General features: G+C 44.6%; 1 protein-coding gene across 1 annotated transcript in view; it reads left to right on the top strand.

Annotated features, from left to right (window-relative positions):
• GLS (glutaminase) overlaps nt 1-15,791 on the top strand; it is a 356,615-nt gene extending 340,824 nt beyond the window's left edge. The window contains exons 17-18 of the mRNA XM_069983572.1: nt 8,458-8,521; nt 15,339-15,791. Coding sequence (XP_069839673.1) covers nt 8,458-8,521; nt 15,339-15,492 — 218 coding nt within the window. The 3' untranslated portion in view covers nt 15,493-15,791. The remainder of the gene's footprint in view (nt 1-8,457; nt 8,522-15,338) is intronic.
• The last annotated feature ends 3,230 nt before the right edge of the window (nt 15,792-19,021 follow it).

Genomic DNA, 19,021 nt, shown 5'->3' with positions numbered 1-19,021 from the left:
TACATCAGAAGGCAGAATCATCACAAAAACCTTCTTCAAAAAGGTAGATAGTAACAGTTACCTGAACTATCAAAGTGCCCATGCGAGAACTTGGAGGAACAACATCCCCTTCAGCCAGTTTAAAAGAATACGCCGTAATTGCACCAACGATACTGACTACAGGGAACAAAGCCACCTCCTGGTCTCCAGATTTTTAGCAAAGGGATACCCGAAGAATGTCATCACAGCAGCACACAATAAGGCAAATGCACTCACCCAAATCGAGTGCCTACAACCAAAGCAAAAACCAACAAGCTCTCCCTACAATGAATGTTACAATACATGCTTTCTGACCACCTACAACCGTAACCGCAACAAATTAGAAAACATACTACAGAAACATTGGAACATATTACTGAATGACCCTTATATTGAACAATATATCCCCCGGAGACCTAAGTTACTGTTCCGTCGTGCCAGAACCCTCCAAAGCATGGTTGCTCCTAGCAAGTTGCGTGGAACCCAAGAACTAACACTTCCCGCCACCGAACCTGCCGGCAGTCAGAGATGTCAAGTCTCCAGATGCAAATGCTGCGATAACCTTCTTTCCACCAATAACTTTAAAAGCCGAACAACAAATGAAACCTTTAAGATAAAGTACCCACTTACCTGCGCCTCGAACTATGTCGTCTACCTCCTGACGTGTCCCTGCGGTCTCCAATACATTGGTAGGACCACGATGCCTCTTCGAATGAGAATTAATAAACACCGTTGGAACATAAAAAATGGTTTTGAAAATCACAGCGTGTCTAGGCATGCACTCACCATGCACAATTGTTCTTTTGAAAATTTTCAGGTCTGTCCAATTGACCACGTCCCTGCAGATACAAAACAACGTTTCCAAACTCTAAAAAGGAGAGAGATGTAGTGGATATACAAAGTAAACACATTAATGCCGGGGGGTCTCAACGAAGCTTTCGAAATTAACATCTAACCTCTCCTATTCGACTCTCTACCCCCTATTGCATTTCCGTTCCATCCTTACCCTCACCCTCGCCCTCTTACCAATAATCTACTCTGAACCATAAACACACCCTAGCCAAAACGGTCTTTATGTGATAAATAACAATAACTATCCACCTACTTTTCATGCGATAAATAACATCAATTTTTCATCAATAACTAGATAGAAATATTGTCTTATCATATATAGACCGTCTAATGCGCTTGCGCGCACTCTTCTCCAGCGTTACCCACACCGTGGCCACTAACATAAGCGCAGCACACGACACGAGGCGAGTTCCAATGCGCCTGCGCGTACGTGTCACCACAGTGCGTCTGCGCAAATTTCTTCTTTCTTTTTTTAGCATGGACACCAGGCGAGTCCTAATGCGCCTGCGCAAACTTTCTACTCTAGTGCGTCTGCGCCTTTTTTCCAACTTTCCAGCATGAACGGCAACGCATGCGCAGCACAACACAGTACGTTAGTCTCCACCTAACACCAATTTTCTCTGTTTTTCTCTCTTTTTCTCGCTATTTTAAAGTATTTTAAAGTATTTTAAATATTGATGTTTCTATCATATTTTGTTCTGTTTATGTTTCATTCTATGGGCCGGATCTGACGAGTGACCCCGCCCCCAACCGCACCTGGGCGCGCTTTGCTCTTGATTCTATGCCCATATATACTCTTGTATTGTGTGTACATACATGCATTAGAACAATCTGGCTTGATAAAGAGGCATTGTAGCCTTGAAACGCGTTGCCATTTTATGCATTAAACTATACCTATCGGTATACATTTGTATCGAGACTTTTTTGCGCCATCAAGCTCCACTGCTAAGTGAACACCAACCGGTGTTGCACGCAATTTCCTGCACCGTTACTTCTGATTCCGATGTCCTCCGACTGGTAGCTACCTGTCTCTGCGTCCTGGAGTGGCTGCATTAAGTCCTTTGTTTCCTGATGCTACTGTAGGTGTTGTGCCCTGAGTACAACACCACCAGGTGAGTGCAATCCGCACCAAACCGTGTCTAATTTTCATTATACAGATTCACCCAGGGAGCGCCTTTCTTTGTGTTTTCAGCCTCCTCTTCCCCACTTTAGAAAATACGTCATAAAAGAGATCAAAAAGTCATATACATATAAAACTTGGAATCAATAGAAACTACAGATCTTCCAGCAAAAAATAAGCCCAAAACCAGCTCAAAAGATGAGAACGCTATGGATCTTGCAATGCGGCGACAGTTTTTGTGGGTTTTTGCTAGGAAGATAGTTTCTATTGCGCCAAAGTGATAATAGTTAAAAAAACCTATACAAATGTGGTATCGCCGTAACCGTAATGACCCAGAGAATACATGTATTTTGTTATTAGTGACCGCCGATATGAATTTTTACGGCGATCACTAATAGGCTCTATTCTGCTGCCATCAGCTCTTTATGGCGATGGTGCAGAATAGTGCAGCGGCGCCGATAATGCCCTGCAGCCCCCTCCTCTCAGCTACCTGAGGTCGCTGAGAAATTGGGGCAGAGTGTGGGCTCAGTCCCGGAAAGTCCCCTCACTGGCGATCGCCGTTATTATCAGTGTAACGGCGGCCACCAGTAACAGACATTGCCAGCGCAGCTTAACGCTTTCATCTCTTCTCACCGTGAATCCACAGTGAGAGGAGATGAGAACATGTCCCCCCCCTGTCCCCAGAATTAACCCTAGGACTCTGTTCACAGTGATGGATTCCTAAAAATGATCAAAGCTTCATTCTCTCCACCACCAGAGGTGGCGGAGAGCATGGGGCAATGATCGGTGACCACCCGGTGTGGTCCCAGTACAAGTGATCAGCGGTATATATATACCACTGATCGTTTGTTTCAAATGTTGCCGCCACTTGAAGTGCCCTGGATTACCCGTAACCACCCCGGATTACTTGTAACTACCCCAGATTACCTGTAACCACCCCAGATTACCTGTAACCACCCCAGATTGCCCGTCACCACCCCAGATTGCCCATCACCACCCCAGATTGCCCGTCACCACCCCAGATTGCCTGTAACCACCCTAGATTGCCTGTAATCTCCCCAGATTGTCCGTATCCACCCCAGATTGTCCGTATCCACCCCAGATAGCCCATAACCATCCCAGACAGCCCATAACCCTCCCAGACAGCCCATAACCACCCCAGATTGCCCGTCACTACCCCAGATTGCCCGTAATCTCCCCAGATCGCCCGTAATCTCCCCAGATCGCCCGTAATCTCCCCAGATTGCCTGTATCCCCCCCAGATAGCCCATACCCATTCCAGACAGCCCGTAACCACCCCAGATTGACACAGACTGCCTGTAACTACCCCAAATTGCCTGTAACCACCCCAGATTGCTCGCAACCACCCCAGATTGCTCGCAACCACCCCAGATTGCCCGTCACCACCCCAGATTGCCCGTCACCACCCCAGATTGCCCATTGCAACCCCATATAGTCAGTGAACACCACCAGATTGGCCGTCACCACCCCAGATAGCCAGTAACCACCCCTAGATAGCCAGTAAACACCCCAAGATTGCCCATAACCACCCCAAATAGCCAGTAAACACCCCAAGATTGCCCATAACCACCCCATACAGCCAGTAAACACCCCCAGATTGCCGTTGACCACCCCAGATTGACCGTAACCACCCCAGATTGGCACAGACTGCTCGTAACCACCCTAGATTGCCCATAACCCCACCAGATTGCCTGTTGCCACCTCAGATAGCCAGTAAACACCCCGGGATTGTCCATTACCACCCCAGATAACCAGTAAACACCCACATATTGCCTGTAACTAAAATGACACTCCTTCTCTTCTGAGCCCTGCTGTGTGCCCATACAGTGGTTTATGCCCACATATGGGGTACCATTGTACTCAGGAGAACCTCCGTTACAAATTTTGGGGTGCTTTTTCTCCAATGTTCCTAGTGAAATTGAGAAATTTCAAACTAAACAAACATGTTATTGGAAAAATTCAATTTTTTTCATTTTTACGGTCTAGTTTTGAATACTTTCCTCCAATACCTATGGGGTCAAAATGCTCACCACACCCCAAGATGAATTCCTTGAGGGGTGTACTTTCCAAAATGGGGTGACTTTTGGGGGGGGGGGTTTCTATTCTGTAGACATTACAGGGGCACTGCAAACGCACCTGGCGCTCAGAAACTTCTTCAGAAAAATCATTCACTGAAAATGCTAATTGGCGCTCCCTTCCTTCTGAGGCCCGCTGTGTGCCCACACAGTGGTTTATGCCCACATATGGGGTACCGTTCTACTCAGGAGTACCTGCGTTACACATATTGGGGTGAGTTTTCTCCCCTGTTCCTCGTGAAATTGAGAAATTTCAAACTAAACAAATATGTTATTGGAAAAATTATACTTTTTCATTTTTACTGTTTTCTTTTTAAAAATTTCCTCTAATACCTGTGGGGTCAAAATGGTCACCAAACCCCAAGATGAATTCTTTGAGGGGTGCACTTTCCAAAATGGGGTGACTTTTGGGGGGGTTCTATATTGCTGACACTACAGGGGCTCTGCAAATGCACCTGGCGCTCAGACACTTCTTCAGAAAAATCATGCACTGAAAATGCTAATTGGCGCTCCCTTTCTTCCGAGGCCCGCTGTGTGCCCACACAGTGGTTTATACCCATGTATAGGGTACCGTTCTACTCAGGAGAACCTGCGTTACATATATTAGGGTGAGTTTTCTCCCCTGTTCCTCGTGAAATTGAGACATTTCAAACTAAACAAACATTATTGGAAAAATTCTATTTTTTCATTTTTACTGTCTTCTTTTGAATACTTTTCTCTAATACCTGTGGGGTCAAAATGGTCACACACCCCAAGATGTATTCTTTGAGGGGTGTACTTTCCAAAATGGGGTGACTTTTTGGGGGGTTCTATTCTTCTGACACTACAGGGGCTCTGCAAACGCACCTGGCGCTCAGAAACTTCTTCAGCAAAATCTGAACTGGAAATGCTAATTGGCGCTCCTTCCCTTCTGTGCCCCGCTGTGTGCCCACACAGTGGTTTATGCCCACATATGGGGTATCGTTCTACTCAGGAGAACCTGCGTTACATATATTGGGGTGAGTTTTCTCCCCTGTTCCTCGTGAAATTGAGAAATTTCAAACTAAACAAACATATTATTGGAAAAATTCTATTTTTTCATTTTTACTGTCTTCTTTTGAATACTTTTCTCTAATACCTGTGGGGTCAAAATGGTCACCACACCCCAAGATGTATTCTTTGAGGTGTGTAATTTCCAAAATGAGGTGACTTTTGGGGGGTTCTATTCTGCTGACAGTACAGGGGCTCTGCAAACGCACCTGGCGCTCAGAAACTTCTTCAGCAAAATCGGAACTGGAAATGCTAATAGGCGCTCCCTTCCTTCTGAGGCCTGCTGTGTGCCCATACAGTGGTTTATGCGTTACAAAATTTGGGGTGCATTTTCTCTCATGTTTATTATGAAAATGAGATACTTTAATCTTAACAAATATATTATTGGAAAATTTCTATTTTCCATTTTTTCCAGCCTAATTGTGAATATTTTCCTCCAGCCCCTGTAGGGTTAAAATGCTCATTATACCCCTAGATTAATTCTTTAAGGTGTCTAGTTTCCAAAATGGGGTCACTTATGGGGGTTTCCAGTATACAAGCCTCCTAAATCAACTTTAAAAAGAACTGGTTCCTAAAAAAATCAGTTTTGGAAATTTCATGAAAATTTGATAATTTGCTGATACATTTCTAAGCCCCATAACACCCTAAAAAAGTGAAATATGTTTAAATGAAGCCAGAATAAAGAGGACATATTGATAATGTGACTTACTAACTAATTTTTGTCATATTCCTTTTTTTTTTTTTAGAAGCAAAGAATTTCAAAGTTCGTAAAGTGCAAAATTTTCTAATTTTTCATTATATTTTGATGTTTTTCACAAAAAACACACAAGACAGTGACCAAATTTTGCCACTAACATAAAGTACCATATGTTACGACAAAAGAGAAATCTCAGAATCGCTAGCATACGTTAAAGCATCACTGAGCTATAAGAGCATAAAGTGAGACAGGTCAGATTTTGAAAAATGAGCCTGGTCATTAAGGCCCAAACAGGCTTGGTCCCTAAGGGGTTAAAAAAACGATTTGAAGCCCTGAAAAGGGCTGTTTGTTTATATTGCTAGTATTCCCTGCCTACTGGAATGCTAAATCCTACACTGACACTATCCCTGAGAAGCAGCAGCTCTGTCCCTAATCTCTCACAGCATGCGTCTGAAGCGAGTACTGCTGTCTGCGCTTTTTATATGGCAGGGTCATCTGATCTGGCCAACCAAATGCTGCTATCGACATGTATGAGTCCCACGTGATCGCAGGATGTACCAAAGAGTCTCCTGCATGTTTATTGGCTGAGAAATAGCGCCCAAACTTACAGGAAACGAATGATGAGATTTTCTCGAGTATTGCGAGATGCTTTTCCAAGTAACGAGTACCATCGAGTACCCTAATACTCGATTGAGTACCAAGCTTGGACGAGCATGCTCGCTCATCACTACTCTCTGTGTAAAGGCACACTTAAAGGATTTTTCAGACAAAATATATTAATGAACTATGTATAGGAGGGGTGATCCGTTGGGGTGCCAACACCTACCAGCTCTGTTGATAACTGCTAGTGCAAGCACTGAAGAGTTTAACAGAGCCAGGAACATCTGACTGGTTGACTCTGTAGCAGTGGTGAGGCGTAACTGCAGCTTTGCTCCTGTTCAAGTGAATGGCAACTGAGCTGCAGTAAGCAGGCTTGGCTACTAAACCGTATACAGAGCCAACAACTTTTTTTCCTTTTTTTACTGTGTATTGTGGCCCTGAACAACTGATCAGTGACTGATTACCTGTCCTGTGGATAGCTCATCAATATTTTTTGCCCAAAAACCCTTTAAAGCCTGTTTAGAATGGGGTGTGGAGGGCTGCTGCTGCACAACTGCAACTCCCAGCATACCTTCTAGTGCACAACAACTCCCAACATAACTCCTTGTGCACAACAACTCCCAACATAACTCTTTGTGCACAAGAAGCAATGCCGGGAGTTGTTGTGCACAAGGAGGTATGCTGGGAGTTTTCGTACACAAGAAGGCATGCTGGGAGTTGCCAAATGCCAGAGGAAGAACACCAGCTATTCTGATTTGTCCAATGTAGGAATGTCACAATACCAGAATTTTGAGTTTCATACCCATATCTGCTTTTTTATTTTAATACTCAATACCAATTTGATACTTAATAAAGTTTGAAAAAACGCTTAAAAATACAAATATAATGCCCCCTTCCCAGACTGCGGATATGATGCAGGTAGTTGTTGTGTGCAAGAAGGTATGCTGGGAGTTGTTGTGCACAAGGAGGTATGATGGGAGTTGTTGTTGTGTTGGCAGGCTGCTGCTGCACAACTGCAACTTACAGTATACCTTCTAGTGCACAACAACTCCCAACATAACTCCTTGTGCACACCAACTCCCAACATAACTACTTGTGCACAAGAAGCAATGCCGGGAGTTGTTGTGCACAAAGAGGTTTGCTGGGAGTTTTCGTACACAAGAAGGCATGCTGGGAGTTGCAGTCGTGCAGCAGCCCCACTGTCCCCCCCGTCCTGTACCGGATCCACTGCCACTGGAACGGCGGGCCCCGGGGGAGATGGTGGGCACTGCAATGGTGGGATGGTGGGTCCGGGAGGGGGGATACATGAAGGACTGCTAGTGGGTCCCTTGCAGGGCATGGGGGCGAGGGACTGCTGCATCTGGGTGGGGGGTGGTTTTTGGGGTGGTGATGGAGGATCGCTTTGTGTACTGGTTCACTGCAATGGTTAAATGACTGCCACACGGGAAATTGGGGTCCGCAGTCATTAGCAGTAGGGACCTGCTACATATATTAGTGGACCCCTGCTGCATATGGCGTGGCTCGGGAGGGGTTAAATGCCTCTGTCAATTGTAACAACGGCATGTACACTGTATGGCCCCGTTCCCACTGAGCAAAGCTAGCGGAATTCCGCGACGGAATTGTCCGCCGCGGAATGCCGTTAGCCTCCCGCTCATAATGGGAGTCTATGGGAGACACGCTCTCCTGCCCTGTCCGCGCTGAAGAATGATGTTCATTCTTCAGCGCGGACAGGGCAGGAGCACGCGCCTCCCATAGACTCCCATTATGAGCGGGAGGCTAACTGCATTCTGCGGCGGACAATTCCGTCGCGGAATTCCGCTAGCTTTGCTCAGTGGGAACGGGGCCTATAATAGCCAGCACAAGCTATCGCTAAGTATTGGCTTGTATCAGGGGACAGGACTGTTGAGGTAATCTCCTCATAGCTGTAACCCCTCTCTCCCCGGTGAGAGTCCCAGAAGGAATTATGCTCATAATTCAAGGTACCACTGTACATATATACATTCATATTTTTCTCTTCTTTTTTTTTTTTTTTCTTCTTAATGCAGGGCATGTAGAAGTTGTGCGTTTTCTTCTAGAGGCATGCAAAGTTAACCCTTTTCCAAAAGACAGGTGAGTTTTATTAAGTGGTTTCTGTAAAGAAGTTAATATTATCATGCTTTTTGTCTGTGTAACTAACTATTTCATATTACTGGAATACTTTAGTTTTTAGTTTCTTCTTATGCACTTGGCACAGTACTATCTAGCATAACTTGTGTTGAGAGCAGGATGATACATAAATGAATGGTAGCCTATCTAGCAAATGTCAAAGGTATAAACATATATCGCAAATGTAAAACAAACTAATCAGAGGGAAATAGCATTGGAGAAAAATGGGTCCTAATGAAGTGGAGGATTAAAAATAATGTTCAGAGAGAAAAGATCTTACCACAGTCCGTATACAATATTCGGAAATAAAGGTACAATATAAAGCTATGGTTTAAAACCATATGGAGTCATAATTGTAACAGTGTGTCATTCGAACTGTGATCTACTGCAAAGTGGCCTACAGCAGTTTTCAAGTCAGTAAAGGACCTATTCCACGGAACAATTATCGTCCATATTCGGCCGATATCTTTAGTCACGGACGATAATCGTCCCGTAGATTAGAAGGCAACGATCAGCCGACATTGTTCATGTATATGTGCAACTATCTGCTGCCGTCTCACCCACTCGCTGCTGCCGTGTGTAATAGCTGACAGCACCCGTTTGCTCCTCAGTATCGCCCCGTGGAATAGGGGCTTAAGACACAGCAAGTCATTTAATAAAGACTTATTGAGTCTCCAGGTGTATGTTTTCACTAGAGTCTGAGGTAAAGAGAGTTTGCAGTGGACTAGTGCGTGATCAGAAAGGAGTATGTTACCAATGGAGACTGAGCATATTCTATCTAGTAAGTGATGATGGAGAAAGACAGTCTATCCTACTATAACGGTGGTGCTTGTTGGAGTAATGGGTATAGTCACGTGTGTTCGGGTGACTCAGTCGCCAGGCGTCACAAAGTTGCATAGTGTAAATGTCTTTTTTTAATTTTATTACGTTTGTTGAAAGGAAACTAAGACAGGCCTGAGGACATATCTGCAGGTGCCATTAGTGGGTCATTTAGGTCTCCACATAAAATCAGGTGGCCTTGTCTGAAGACATTAAGATCATCTAAGGTGTTGGCAATAAATTTTAGTTGGCCATGATTCGGGGCGTAAACGTTTGCAATTGTAAAAATTTGGTTAGCTATGGATCAACGTACAAAAACGTATCGTGCCTCAGAGTTCGTCTTTGTCTCAAGAATTTGGCATGGTAGAGATCTATGTATCAAAATAGCTACCCCTTTAGTTTTACCATCTGGGTTTCTGCTGTAAAACCACGGTTGATAGTAGCGGTTTCTGAAGGCAGGAATCTTATCCGAACGAAAGTGGGTTTCCTGTAGACATAGGATTTGTGCTCTCATCTGACGCATTGCGTAGAAGACATGCAATGTTTTCTCAGGAACATTAAATCCTTGAACGTTCAAGGAGGTAATGTTAAGTATCCCCATTGTGAAAGAATAAGTGACTAATTAAAGGGGTATTCCAGGGAAAATCCATAAATTAGCAATGGAAAGGGTTAACCAAGGTTAACCCTTTCCTAATATACTTACCTGTCCGTTTTTGGCCCCCCAAGGAGATCTCCGGTCCGGTCACGTGATGGTCCGGGCTGCAACTCGCGGATCCTCTTCTTCCGGTTCGGTGACGTCACCATAGCGGGCCGGCGTCGGCTCTCCTATTAGCAGCAGAGCACTAAACCCTGACTGGCTTGGTAGCGTGTAGCCAATCAGGGTTCAGTGCTCTGTGTCCCTGCTGTACCAAGTTAGCCGGGTGCTGATGTCCCCGGCCCCCCTCCTTCATGTATTATCACCCCGATCTCTCCCCCGGCCCTCTGTATAATTACCCCGATCTCTCCCCCGGCCCCCCTCCTTCATGTATTATCACCCCGATCTCTCCCCCGGCCCTCTGTATAATTACCCCGATCTCTCCCCCGGCCCTCTGTATAATTACCCCGATCTCTCCCCCGGCCCCCCTCCTTCCTGTGTATACAGTCCTATTCAAAGATCGCTCAGCCCCCGGTGTAACTGCTGCCTGCGCTGGCCCCGATCTCCGCACCTGTACTCAGCTGACAGGCGCTGTGTACGAAGCAAGGAAGAAATCTCTCCTGCACTCACTTACACAGCGCCTGTCAGCTGAGTACAGGTGCGGAGATCGGCGCCAGCGCAGGCAGCAGTTACACCGGGGGCTGAGCGATCTTTGAATAGGACTGTATACACAGGAAGGAGGGGGGCCGGGGGAGAGATCGGGGTAATTATACAGGGGGCCGGGGGAGAGATCGGGGTAATTATACAGAGGGCCGGGGGAGAGATCGGGGTGATTATACATGAAGGAGGGGGGTCGGGGACATCAGCACCCGGCTAACTTGGTACAGCAGGGACACAGAGCACTGAACCCTGATTGGCTACACGCTACCAAGCCAGTCAGGGTTTAGTGCTCTGTTGCTAATAGGAGAGCCGACGCCGGCCCGCTATGGTGACGTCACCGAACCGGAAGAAGAGGATCCGCGAGTTGCAGCCCGGACCATCACGTGACCGGACCGGAGATCTCCTTGGGGGGCCAAAAACGGACAGGTAAGTATATTAGGAAAGGGTTAACCTTGGTTAACCCTTTCCATTGCTAATTTATGGATTTTCCCTGGAATACCCCTTTAAGCAAGGCATAACAGAGAGCACATAATGGTAACTGAATGGACCGTGCTGGCAAAAGAAAGGAAAAGGAAAGAGAGGCAGTAAGAGACAAAGAATATAAACAAAACAGCAGCACCAAAACATACAGTAGGTGACAATGTATCTAACATGTACAACATTTGTACCAAGACTAACAGATGTGCCAGATGTGCTTTACAAAAAATCTTTACAAAATTTAGAATTGAGTTTTGATATGAATTTTATAAGTTTTGCTCATCAATATATTTTATGAGCAACATTCTAATAGGACACTGGCCCTATTAGATAAGGGGGGTAGGAAAAAAGTTGTCGTTCACTATTTGGCAGTTTTTTTCTGAGCTGGAAGTGTCTATTGTGTGTGGGGAGATCTGTGTTGGTCTGTTCCTGGATGCTGGATGACTGTATATGAGAAGCAGTGTAATGTGAAGATATATTGTGTAATATAGAGGAGGAGAAGACATAAGTAGTGTAGCAGTAACCTCTGTCCTGTATGTGGTGGTTTCTCTCTGGGAGAATGTGTGTTTTTCTTCAGTGTTCTATGGCTGCAGCAGGCTGTGTGTGTGTGTGTGTGTGTGTGCTATGGCTGCAGCAGGCTGTGTGTGTATGCTATGGCTGCACCAAGCTGTATGTGTGTATCAGAGGCGGACATATCACTTGTGCAGCCTGTTCAGCTGCACAGGGGCCCAGGCCAATAGAGGGCCAGGCTCAGACTCTAAAGTATCAGCTCAGCATGGCACGTGTCTGTAGAGGGCCCCCCCAGCATCAGCACCCGGGAAGTCAGGCCCCCTGCTCCTGGGGGGGTGGGGGCCCACTTAGTCACTGGATGCTTTGCCTAGCTCGGGGTGGCTCTTTTATCTCCTCATACACGCTGCTGCTGACAGCCCCTCTCCCTCCTGTACTCCACTGTCCAGCATACCTTATGTGAGGAGAGGAGAGAGTGACAGGGGCTTGAGGGATCCTGCAGGGTTATGGCTGTGAGGGACAGGACTGTGAAGTGGAGCAAGAGCAGCAGCTCTGACAGTAAGTGATTATTGTCAGTGTGTCTGTCAGGCAGTACATGTATCCTCCTGTGCCCCAACAGTGACTAAGGGCCCCTTTGTTCTATCCCCTATTAGTAATGTTCTGTGGTCACTTCCACACTCTGAGCTATATATTCAGTGTACAATGCATTTAGTGTATAATGCACCTAGGACCCTCCAAGTACAACAGCTTCAAACACTACAACCCCCAGCCTTTACTGCAGCCCTCAGGATGTGCTGGAATTTGAAGTACAAATAAGTAGACAACTCAAGGGGTTGTCCTGTCAGAAACTACAACTCCCAGCATTCATAAGTGTAAGGCATTCTGAGAGTTTTAGTTATTGTTATTCCGGGAGTTATGGTCAAAGATACATCAGTACAAGATGGGACCAGATCAGCATGTCGCTTCTCATGGGTTCTTTATTTGGGTGCCCCCCATGATCAGTTCTATTGGTGGGCAACAGGTACCCCAGTCCCACACTGGGGCCTGCACAGGTTTCAGTACAGTCCTTTAGTGGGCCCTGGCATCTGTACTGTGCTGTAGGGCCCTCCCGAGAAAACAGGACTCTTGTACTGGATACCCAGGTGTATATATATGTGTGTGCTCTTAAGGCAGAAAGGTGGCGATGGCGATACGAATAGGTTATGGGGACCCAAACACGTTTTTTTGCACACAGGCCCTCTGCAGTCTATGTCTGTCCCTGGTGTGTGTGTATATGTGTGTGTGTGTGCTATGGCTGCAGCAGGTTGTGTGTGTGTGTGTGTGTGTGTGTGTGTGTGTGTGTGTGGGCACACTCTATGGCTGCAGCAGGCTGTGTGTGTGTGTGCGCACGCTATGGCTGCAGCAGTCTGTGTGTGTTTGCTATGGCTGCAGCAGCCTGTGTGTGTAAGTTATGGCTGCTGCAGGCTGTGTGTGTTTGCTATGGCTGCAGCAGGCTGTGTGTGTTTGCTATGGCTGCAGCAGGCGGTTTGTGTGGGTGTGTGTGCTATGGCTGAAGCAGGCTGTGTGTCTTTGCTATGGCTGCAACAGGCTGTTTGTGTGGGTGTGTGTGCTATGGCTGCAACAGGCTGTTTGTGTGGGTGTGTGTGCTATGGCTGCAGCAGGCTGTGTGTGTTTGCTATGGCTGCAACAAGCTGTGTGTGTGTGTGTGTGTGTGTGTGTGTGCATGCTATGGCTGTAGCAGGCTGTGTGTGTTTGCCATGGTATATAGAAGAGCCCGGCACCCACCGATAGATTTGCTTATTAAAGTACAGCAAGCATCAATATTACAGGCAGGACGCGTTTCGGCCAAACATGGCCTTCATCAGCTTAGTCTCATGTTTGGCCGAAACGTGTCCTGCCTGTAATTTTTGATGCTTGGTGAACTTTAATAAATAAGCAAATATATTGGTGAGTGCTGGGCTCTTCTATATACCTGCTGCTGGACCTATCCACCTTGTGCACCACCCCACTGTTGGAGTGCCATCCTCTCTACCTTCTATGTGTGAGCGCTATGGCTGCAGCATGCTGTGTGTGTGCTATGACGGCAGCAGGATGTGTGTGTGTGTGTGTGTATGCATGCTATGGCGTGCCCCCACAGTGATCCCTCTATATCACTCTGTGGCCCCTCTGTATCACTGTGGCTGACTCCTCTATATCACTACGTGGGACTCCTCTATATCACTATGGTTGACCCCTCTATATCACTATGTGTCACCCTTCTATATCACTATGGCTGACCCCTCTATATTCCTATGTGTGACCTCTCTATATCTCTATGTGTTACCCCTCTATATCATTATGGTTCACCCCTCTATATTACAGGTATCTGCCATTGTTAGCAGTGTTTCTTTGTGTATGGTGAATATTTAGCTAGAAACATAGAAGATTGTCAGCAGGAAAAGACCTCCTGCTCCATCTAGTCTAGTTCTGAGTTGTTCTGGACATGGAGGCTGGAGACTGGCTGCATCCACTGCACACACAGGAGAAGCTGCTTTATATCTTTCCTTATTTCCTCAGAAGTCGCGCCAGGATCATGTAGGACATTAGGGAGAAGCTTCTGAGTCAGTGAGATAAATAACTCCCTTGGTATCTGACTGGCCATTTATGAAGGAGCAGGATTTGGAGTCTGAGTCGGTCCTGATAATGGAGATCCCTTGTCATTTGTAAATGGAGAATGAGCAAATATGACAGCTCTCTGCTCCACTTATTCTCTATGGGATCTCTGTTCAATGCAGAGTTCCGGACAGTAATGGGTAATCATATGCACTGTTCACCTTGGGGAAAAAGGAACTCCAGTCTAGTATCACCTATACTATGTACAACTGATGACGTATAACCTTGGAATACAGACACCAGATCAGACCAAAAAAACTCCTCTTCATACCCCTCCCCCATATACTGCTTCCTCTCTCACGTATATACTGCTCCCTTTTGCTCTTTGTCTGCCATATACTGTTTCCATGGCCACTTGCAAAAGAGGATTTAAAGCGTAACTGTCATTTCAGGGTCATTTTTCTGAAAACATTAAATATCAACAGTACAAGCGATTTTAAGAAACTCTGTATTAGGTTTTATGTACTAAAAGAGTTTCCTTCTGGACTGAAAAAGCAATCTCCCAGCCTCCCCCCTCACTGCAGAAGCAGCAGGATTTCTGTGTCCATTATGTGGCTATGGAGAGGGGAGGGGCTGTTAGGAGTGACTGAGCACGGAGCAGTCTTGCACAGCACAACACCCTGCAATCTTCTCCCAGTAAGTTCATAGATAAGAACTGACCTTTCTGACACCTGAATTTAGCGTTTTAGGTGCCCAGACAGTCTACAAACAGCTGACCTTCATGTCACCTCTTCCTGCTCCCTCATCTCCCTCAGCCCCTCCCCCATCCATAAGGATACTGTAGAATGGAGAGAGCAGAGCCCGTCTTCACTGGCTTCTCTGTAATAAAGACGTGTTTGCCTGATAATGCACAGATAAGAAGTCGGGGGGAGGCTGGGAGATTGCTTCTTGAGTACAGAAGGAGGCTTTTTTTGCTGATGAAACCTATTACAGAGTTTCTTAAAATCGCTTAGACTACTGATTTCTGCAATAAAAAAAAAACATGACAGTTACGCTTTAAAGTTAACCTTGGTCAATGTTTTTTTTTTACAGGTGGAATAACACTCCTATGGATGAAGCTATGCACTTTGGACATCATGATGTTGTTAAAATCCTGCAGGAATACCAAAATAATTATAAACCACTGGATGAACCAAATGGAAAAGGTGACCAGACTGTTGAAAAGAACCTAGATGGATTATTATAATACCTAAGCTCTCAAGTTCCAGATATTTGCACTTGTTCCTGTTGTGTTGTATACTTAATATTTCAAGTGTGTATTTTTCTCTTAAAATTCTGTATAATTTAAGTTTAAATTATATTTTCATGCTATCCTGTTGCTCTTTTGAGAAACCACCTCCTGATGAATTCAAAGCAACAAATATAAACAAAGAACATTCAAGTAGTAGCTGACTGGGACTTGGTGGTGGAAATTACTGTTTTATTTATATGCCACCCCTCTGTTTCTTGTTCAAAACCAAAAAATAAAAAAAAGGTTAAAATGCACAGACAGGCTTTATGTCCTCCTCATAAAGCAGTAAACTAAGGCGATCACTGCTTTGGGGGTAAACGATTACTATTCTATGCAGAATTTTTATCCCATAGTCTTATTTATTTATAAAGAAATCATAAATCTTTAGCTTTTCATCACTTATTATTTATTTTTGAAGCTGAGTTTATTTAAAGGTGCTGTTCAAGAGGTTTAAGTACATAACGTAGGCCAAAAAATTTCAATTGCATAAATGAATGTCAGTGTACAGTAGTGCAGAGGGAAAGAGGATTCTGCCTACAATCTACAAGGGGTGGGGAATGAAAACAGTTAATAGCGGTAGAAGTTGCTCATATGGCATTGTAGTAAAATCAGGATATTCCAAATAGGTAAATTTTTGGGTTGCTTTGGAAGGTTTCAAAGTAGGACAGTTCTGTAGCAAGTATAGTGGATGCACAGGAGAAATCTTTAAGACAGCTGCAAGAGGCCAGATGTTTTATGAGGATCAGATATTTGGGGACATCTTGGTATATAAAGGCTTTAGCTTTATATGTCACTGTTAAATATTTCATACCGGATCTTCAAGCAATGGCTAGCCAGTGAAGAGATTGTGGGACTGGGTAAGGAGCCATTAACTATTATTGATAGTTGTGGTGGTTGTTTGAGTAACATAGAAAAAACTATTTACCTTGTTTTCTTTTTAAATTTTTTTGAAAGCAAGAGGAGGAGATAAATAGAATACTTCTGTCAAAGAGAACAATGGCCCACATTTACTAAAACTGTCTATGTGAAATCTTTCAATGTGCCAGATTTATCAGGCTTTTTAATAAATCTGTCACACCTAAAGCCTGTCTAGTTTTTTTGGTGCAAAGTTTACACCAGTTTTTACTTGGCTTGAAGTCCACCAGAATATTCACCCAGATCCATATGCATTTTTCGATGCAAATAAGGACGACATCCCATTTTGTATAAACCACGCCTTTTTTCGTACCAGTTGCAAAAGTGTCTAAAGCTATGTTCACAGGTTTTTTCAGCTTCTTTTAAAATGATGTCCATCATTTTGAGTCTAAAATAACGGACGTCATTTAGCTGTCTAGCCTTCCTTAAAGTGACTCTGTACCCACAATCTGACCCCCTACCCAAACCGCTTGTACCTTCAGATAGCTGCTTTTAATCCAAGATCTGTCCTGGGGTCCGTTCGGCAGGTGATGCAGTTAATGTAATAAAAAAAACTACTTTTAAACTGGCAGCCCCATGCCCTTTGGCCGTGGCTTACATTGTGTATGCATTAGGCTGGCATAACCTCTCTCTCCCTCCTCCCCACCCTCCTCATCATTAGGAATACTCCAGGCAGATTGCCTCCTATTCATCAGCTGTGTCAGCCCGGCACATGGGCTGGATCGTTAAGGGCTTTTGTAGTTTTCACTGCAGAGGAATAGGAAAAATGGTGAAGAGGGTAGGGAGGAGGGACAGAGAGGTTGTGCCAGCCTAATGCATACACAAATTCAGCCACGGCCAAAGGGCATGGGGCTGCCAGTTTAAAAGTTGTTTTTTTATGACAATAACTGCATCACCTGCCGAACGAACCACAGGACAAATCTTGGTTTAAAAGCAGCTATCTGAAGGTACATGCGGTTTGGGGGGGTCAGATTGTGGGTAGAGAGTTGCTTTAAGTGCAATAACGGCTGTTGGTACATTATTCTAGTTTGGGGTTACTAATTTCCCTTTGGGTGTGTCTTAATTGAAGTCCATTGAGTTTAATAGTAAAAATGGAGAAAGAACGGTGACAAAAGAAAAACTGTGTGTGAACAAGTAATAAAAAACTCCGCTGTTTGCAAAAGACTTTCAAAAATAATTGTCATGATCATTATTTTCACGTCTGTGGTGATAATGTTTGCTATTCAATACAATGGGGGAGATTTATCAAAGGGTGTAAAATTTAGACTGGTGCAAACTACCCACAGCAACCAATCACAGCTCAGTTTTCATCTCTGGTGAAAGAAAAGAGGAGCTGTGATTGGTTGTTGTGGGCAGTTTGCACCAGTCTAAATTGTATACCCTTTGATAAATCTCCCCCTTGTGTTCATTGGACGTCCGTCTTTCCATTGACTTCAATGCATTGCATTGAACGTTAAATTGGACGTTAAATTGCAAAAGCGTCCGCCTTTTCTCTATTTTTGACATTGTGTCAATATAGCCTAAGTGGTGCGCCCCTTTTTTAGCGAAAATTCTGGCGGATACACATTAGTAAATGTGGACCAATGAGAAGATATTCTTAGGGTATGTTCACACAACAACTGTGCTATGGAGAGGGGAAGGGGGAGGAGGGAGATTAGTCGCCAGCAGAGAGCAGAGTGCAAAGGATTACACAGTGTGAAAGAGGTATTCAGAGGTTAGAGAGGTCAGTGCTGACTGTCAGAGGAGATAGCAGCCGGTAAATTAACTCTTAGTTGTCCTGTTTTGGTGCCTCATCTCTCCCCTCTCCATAAACAACCATGAAGACAGGGAGGAGAGCTTCAAACTGCTTTTTCATTATAAAAATGCCTTTTTTGGCTAATAAACCCAATTACAAAGTTTAATATTAACCATTAACGTTTAATCCAACCGTTAACAGTCAGTATTATAATACCACAGTCTTACCACATGTACACTTGACTGTAGGGTATTGACCTGTCCCTTAACACTACCTAACGTTTTCCTTATTCCTATACAATAACTACAATGCCTGTACTTGCATTCACTGAGACAAAACCATGTTAACAATGAGCAAATATTTATTACACACCCAACCTACTCTAAACAGTTATACAAGTCACATATAAAAATAATAATTTCCATCAACTAACTATACTCCCACCCACATATCTAATGTACACACCCATACACACCAATACATCAAAATCTGAGATTCCAGGACGTCAATATGACAATCTTCATCAGTTTTATGTTGGTTCCACATTATGAAAACAGCACTGGCAATTAGAATTTGGAGATTGATGAGATACTACTATCTTGTATTCTGGCTTCTACAGCATATGCTTATACACATAAATCAATTTAGCAAGCACGTGGAGCCACTTGGTTGCTTTATTCAAAACTGTCCCCCTGCCTATGCGAGTTTTCACTGACCTGTAAGTGGTGGGTGGTACAGGATTGAAACTGCTGAGTTTTGCTAGGTGTGTTAAAAATTCTATACTCACTAGGGCTGCTGCCATCTCAATACCTGCTTCTCTTCTTGGCCTTTGCT

Source organism: Dendropsophus ebraccatus, chromosome 9, assembly GCF_027789765.1.
Source record: "Dendropsophus ebraccatus isolate aDenEbr1 chromosome 9, aDenEbr1.pat, whole genome shotgun sequence".
Classification (NCBI taxonomy): Eukaryota; Metazoa; Chordata; class Amphibia; order Anura; family Hylidae; genus Dendropsophus; species Dendropsophus ebraccatus.
The sequence above is the reverse complement of the archived record's forward strand: the minus strand, read 5'-3'. Positions and strand labels throughout refer to the sequence as shown.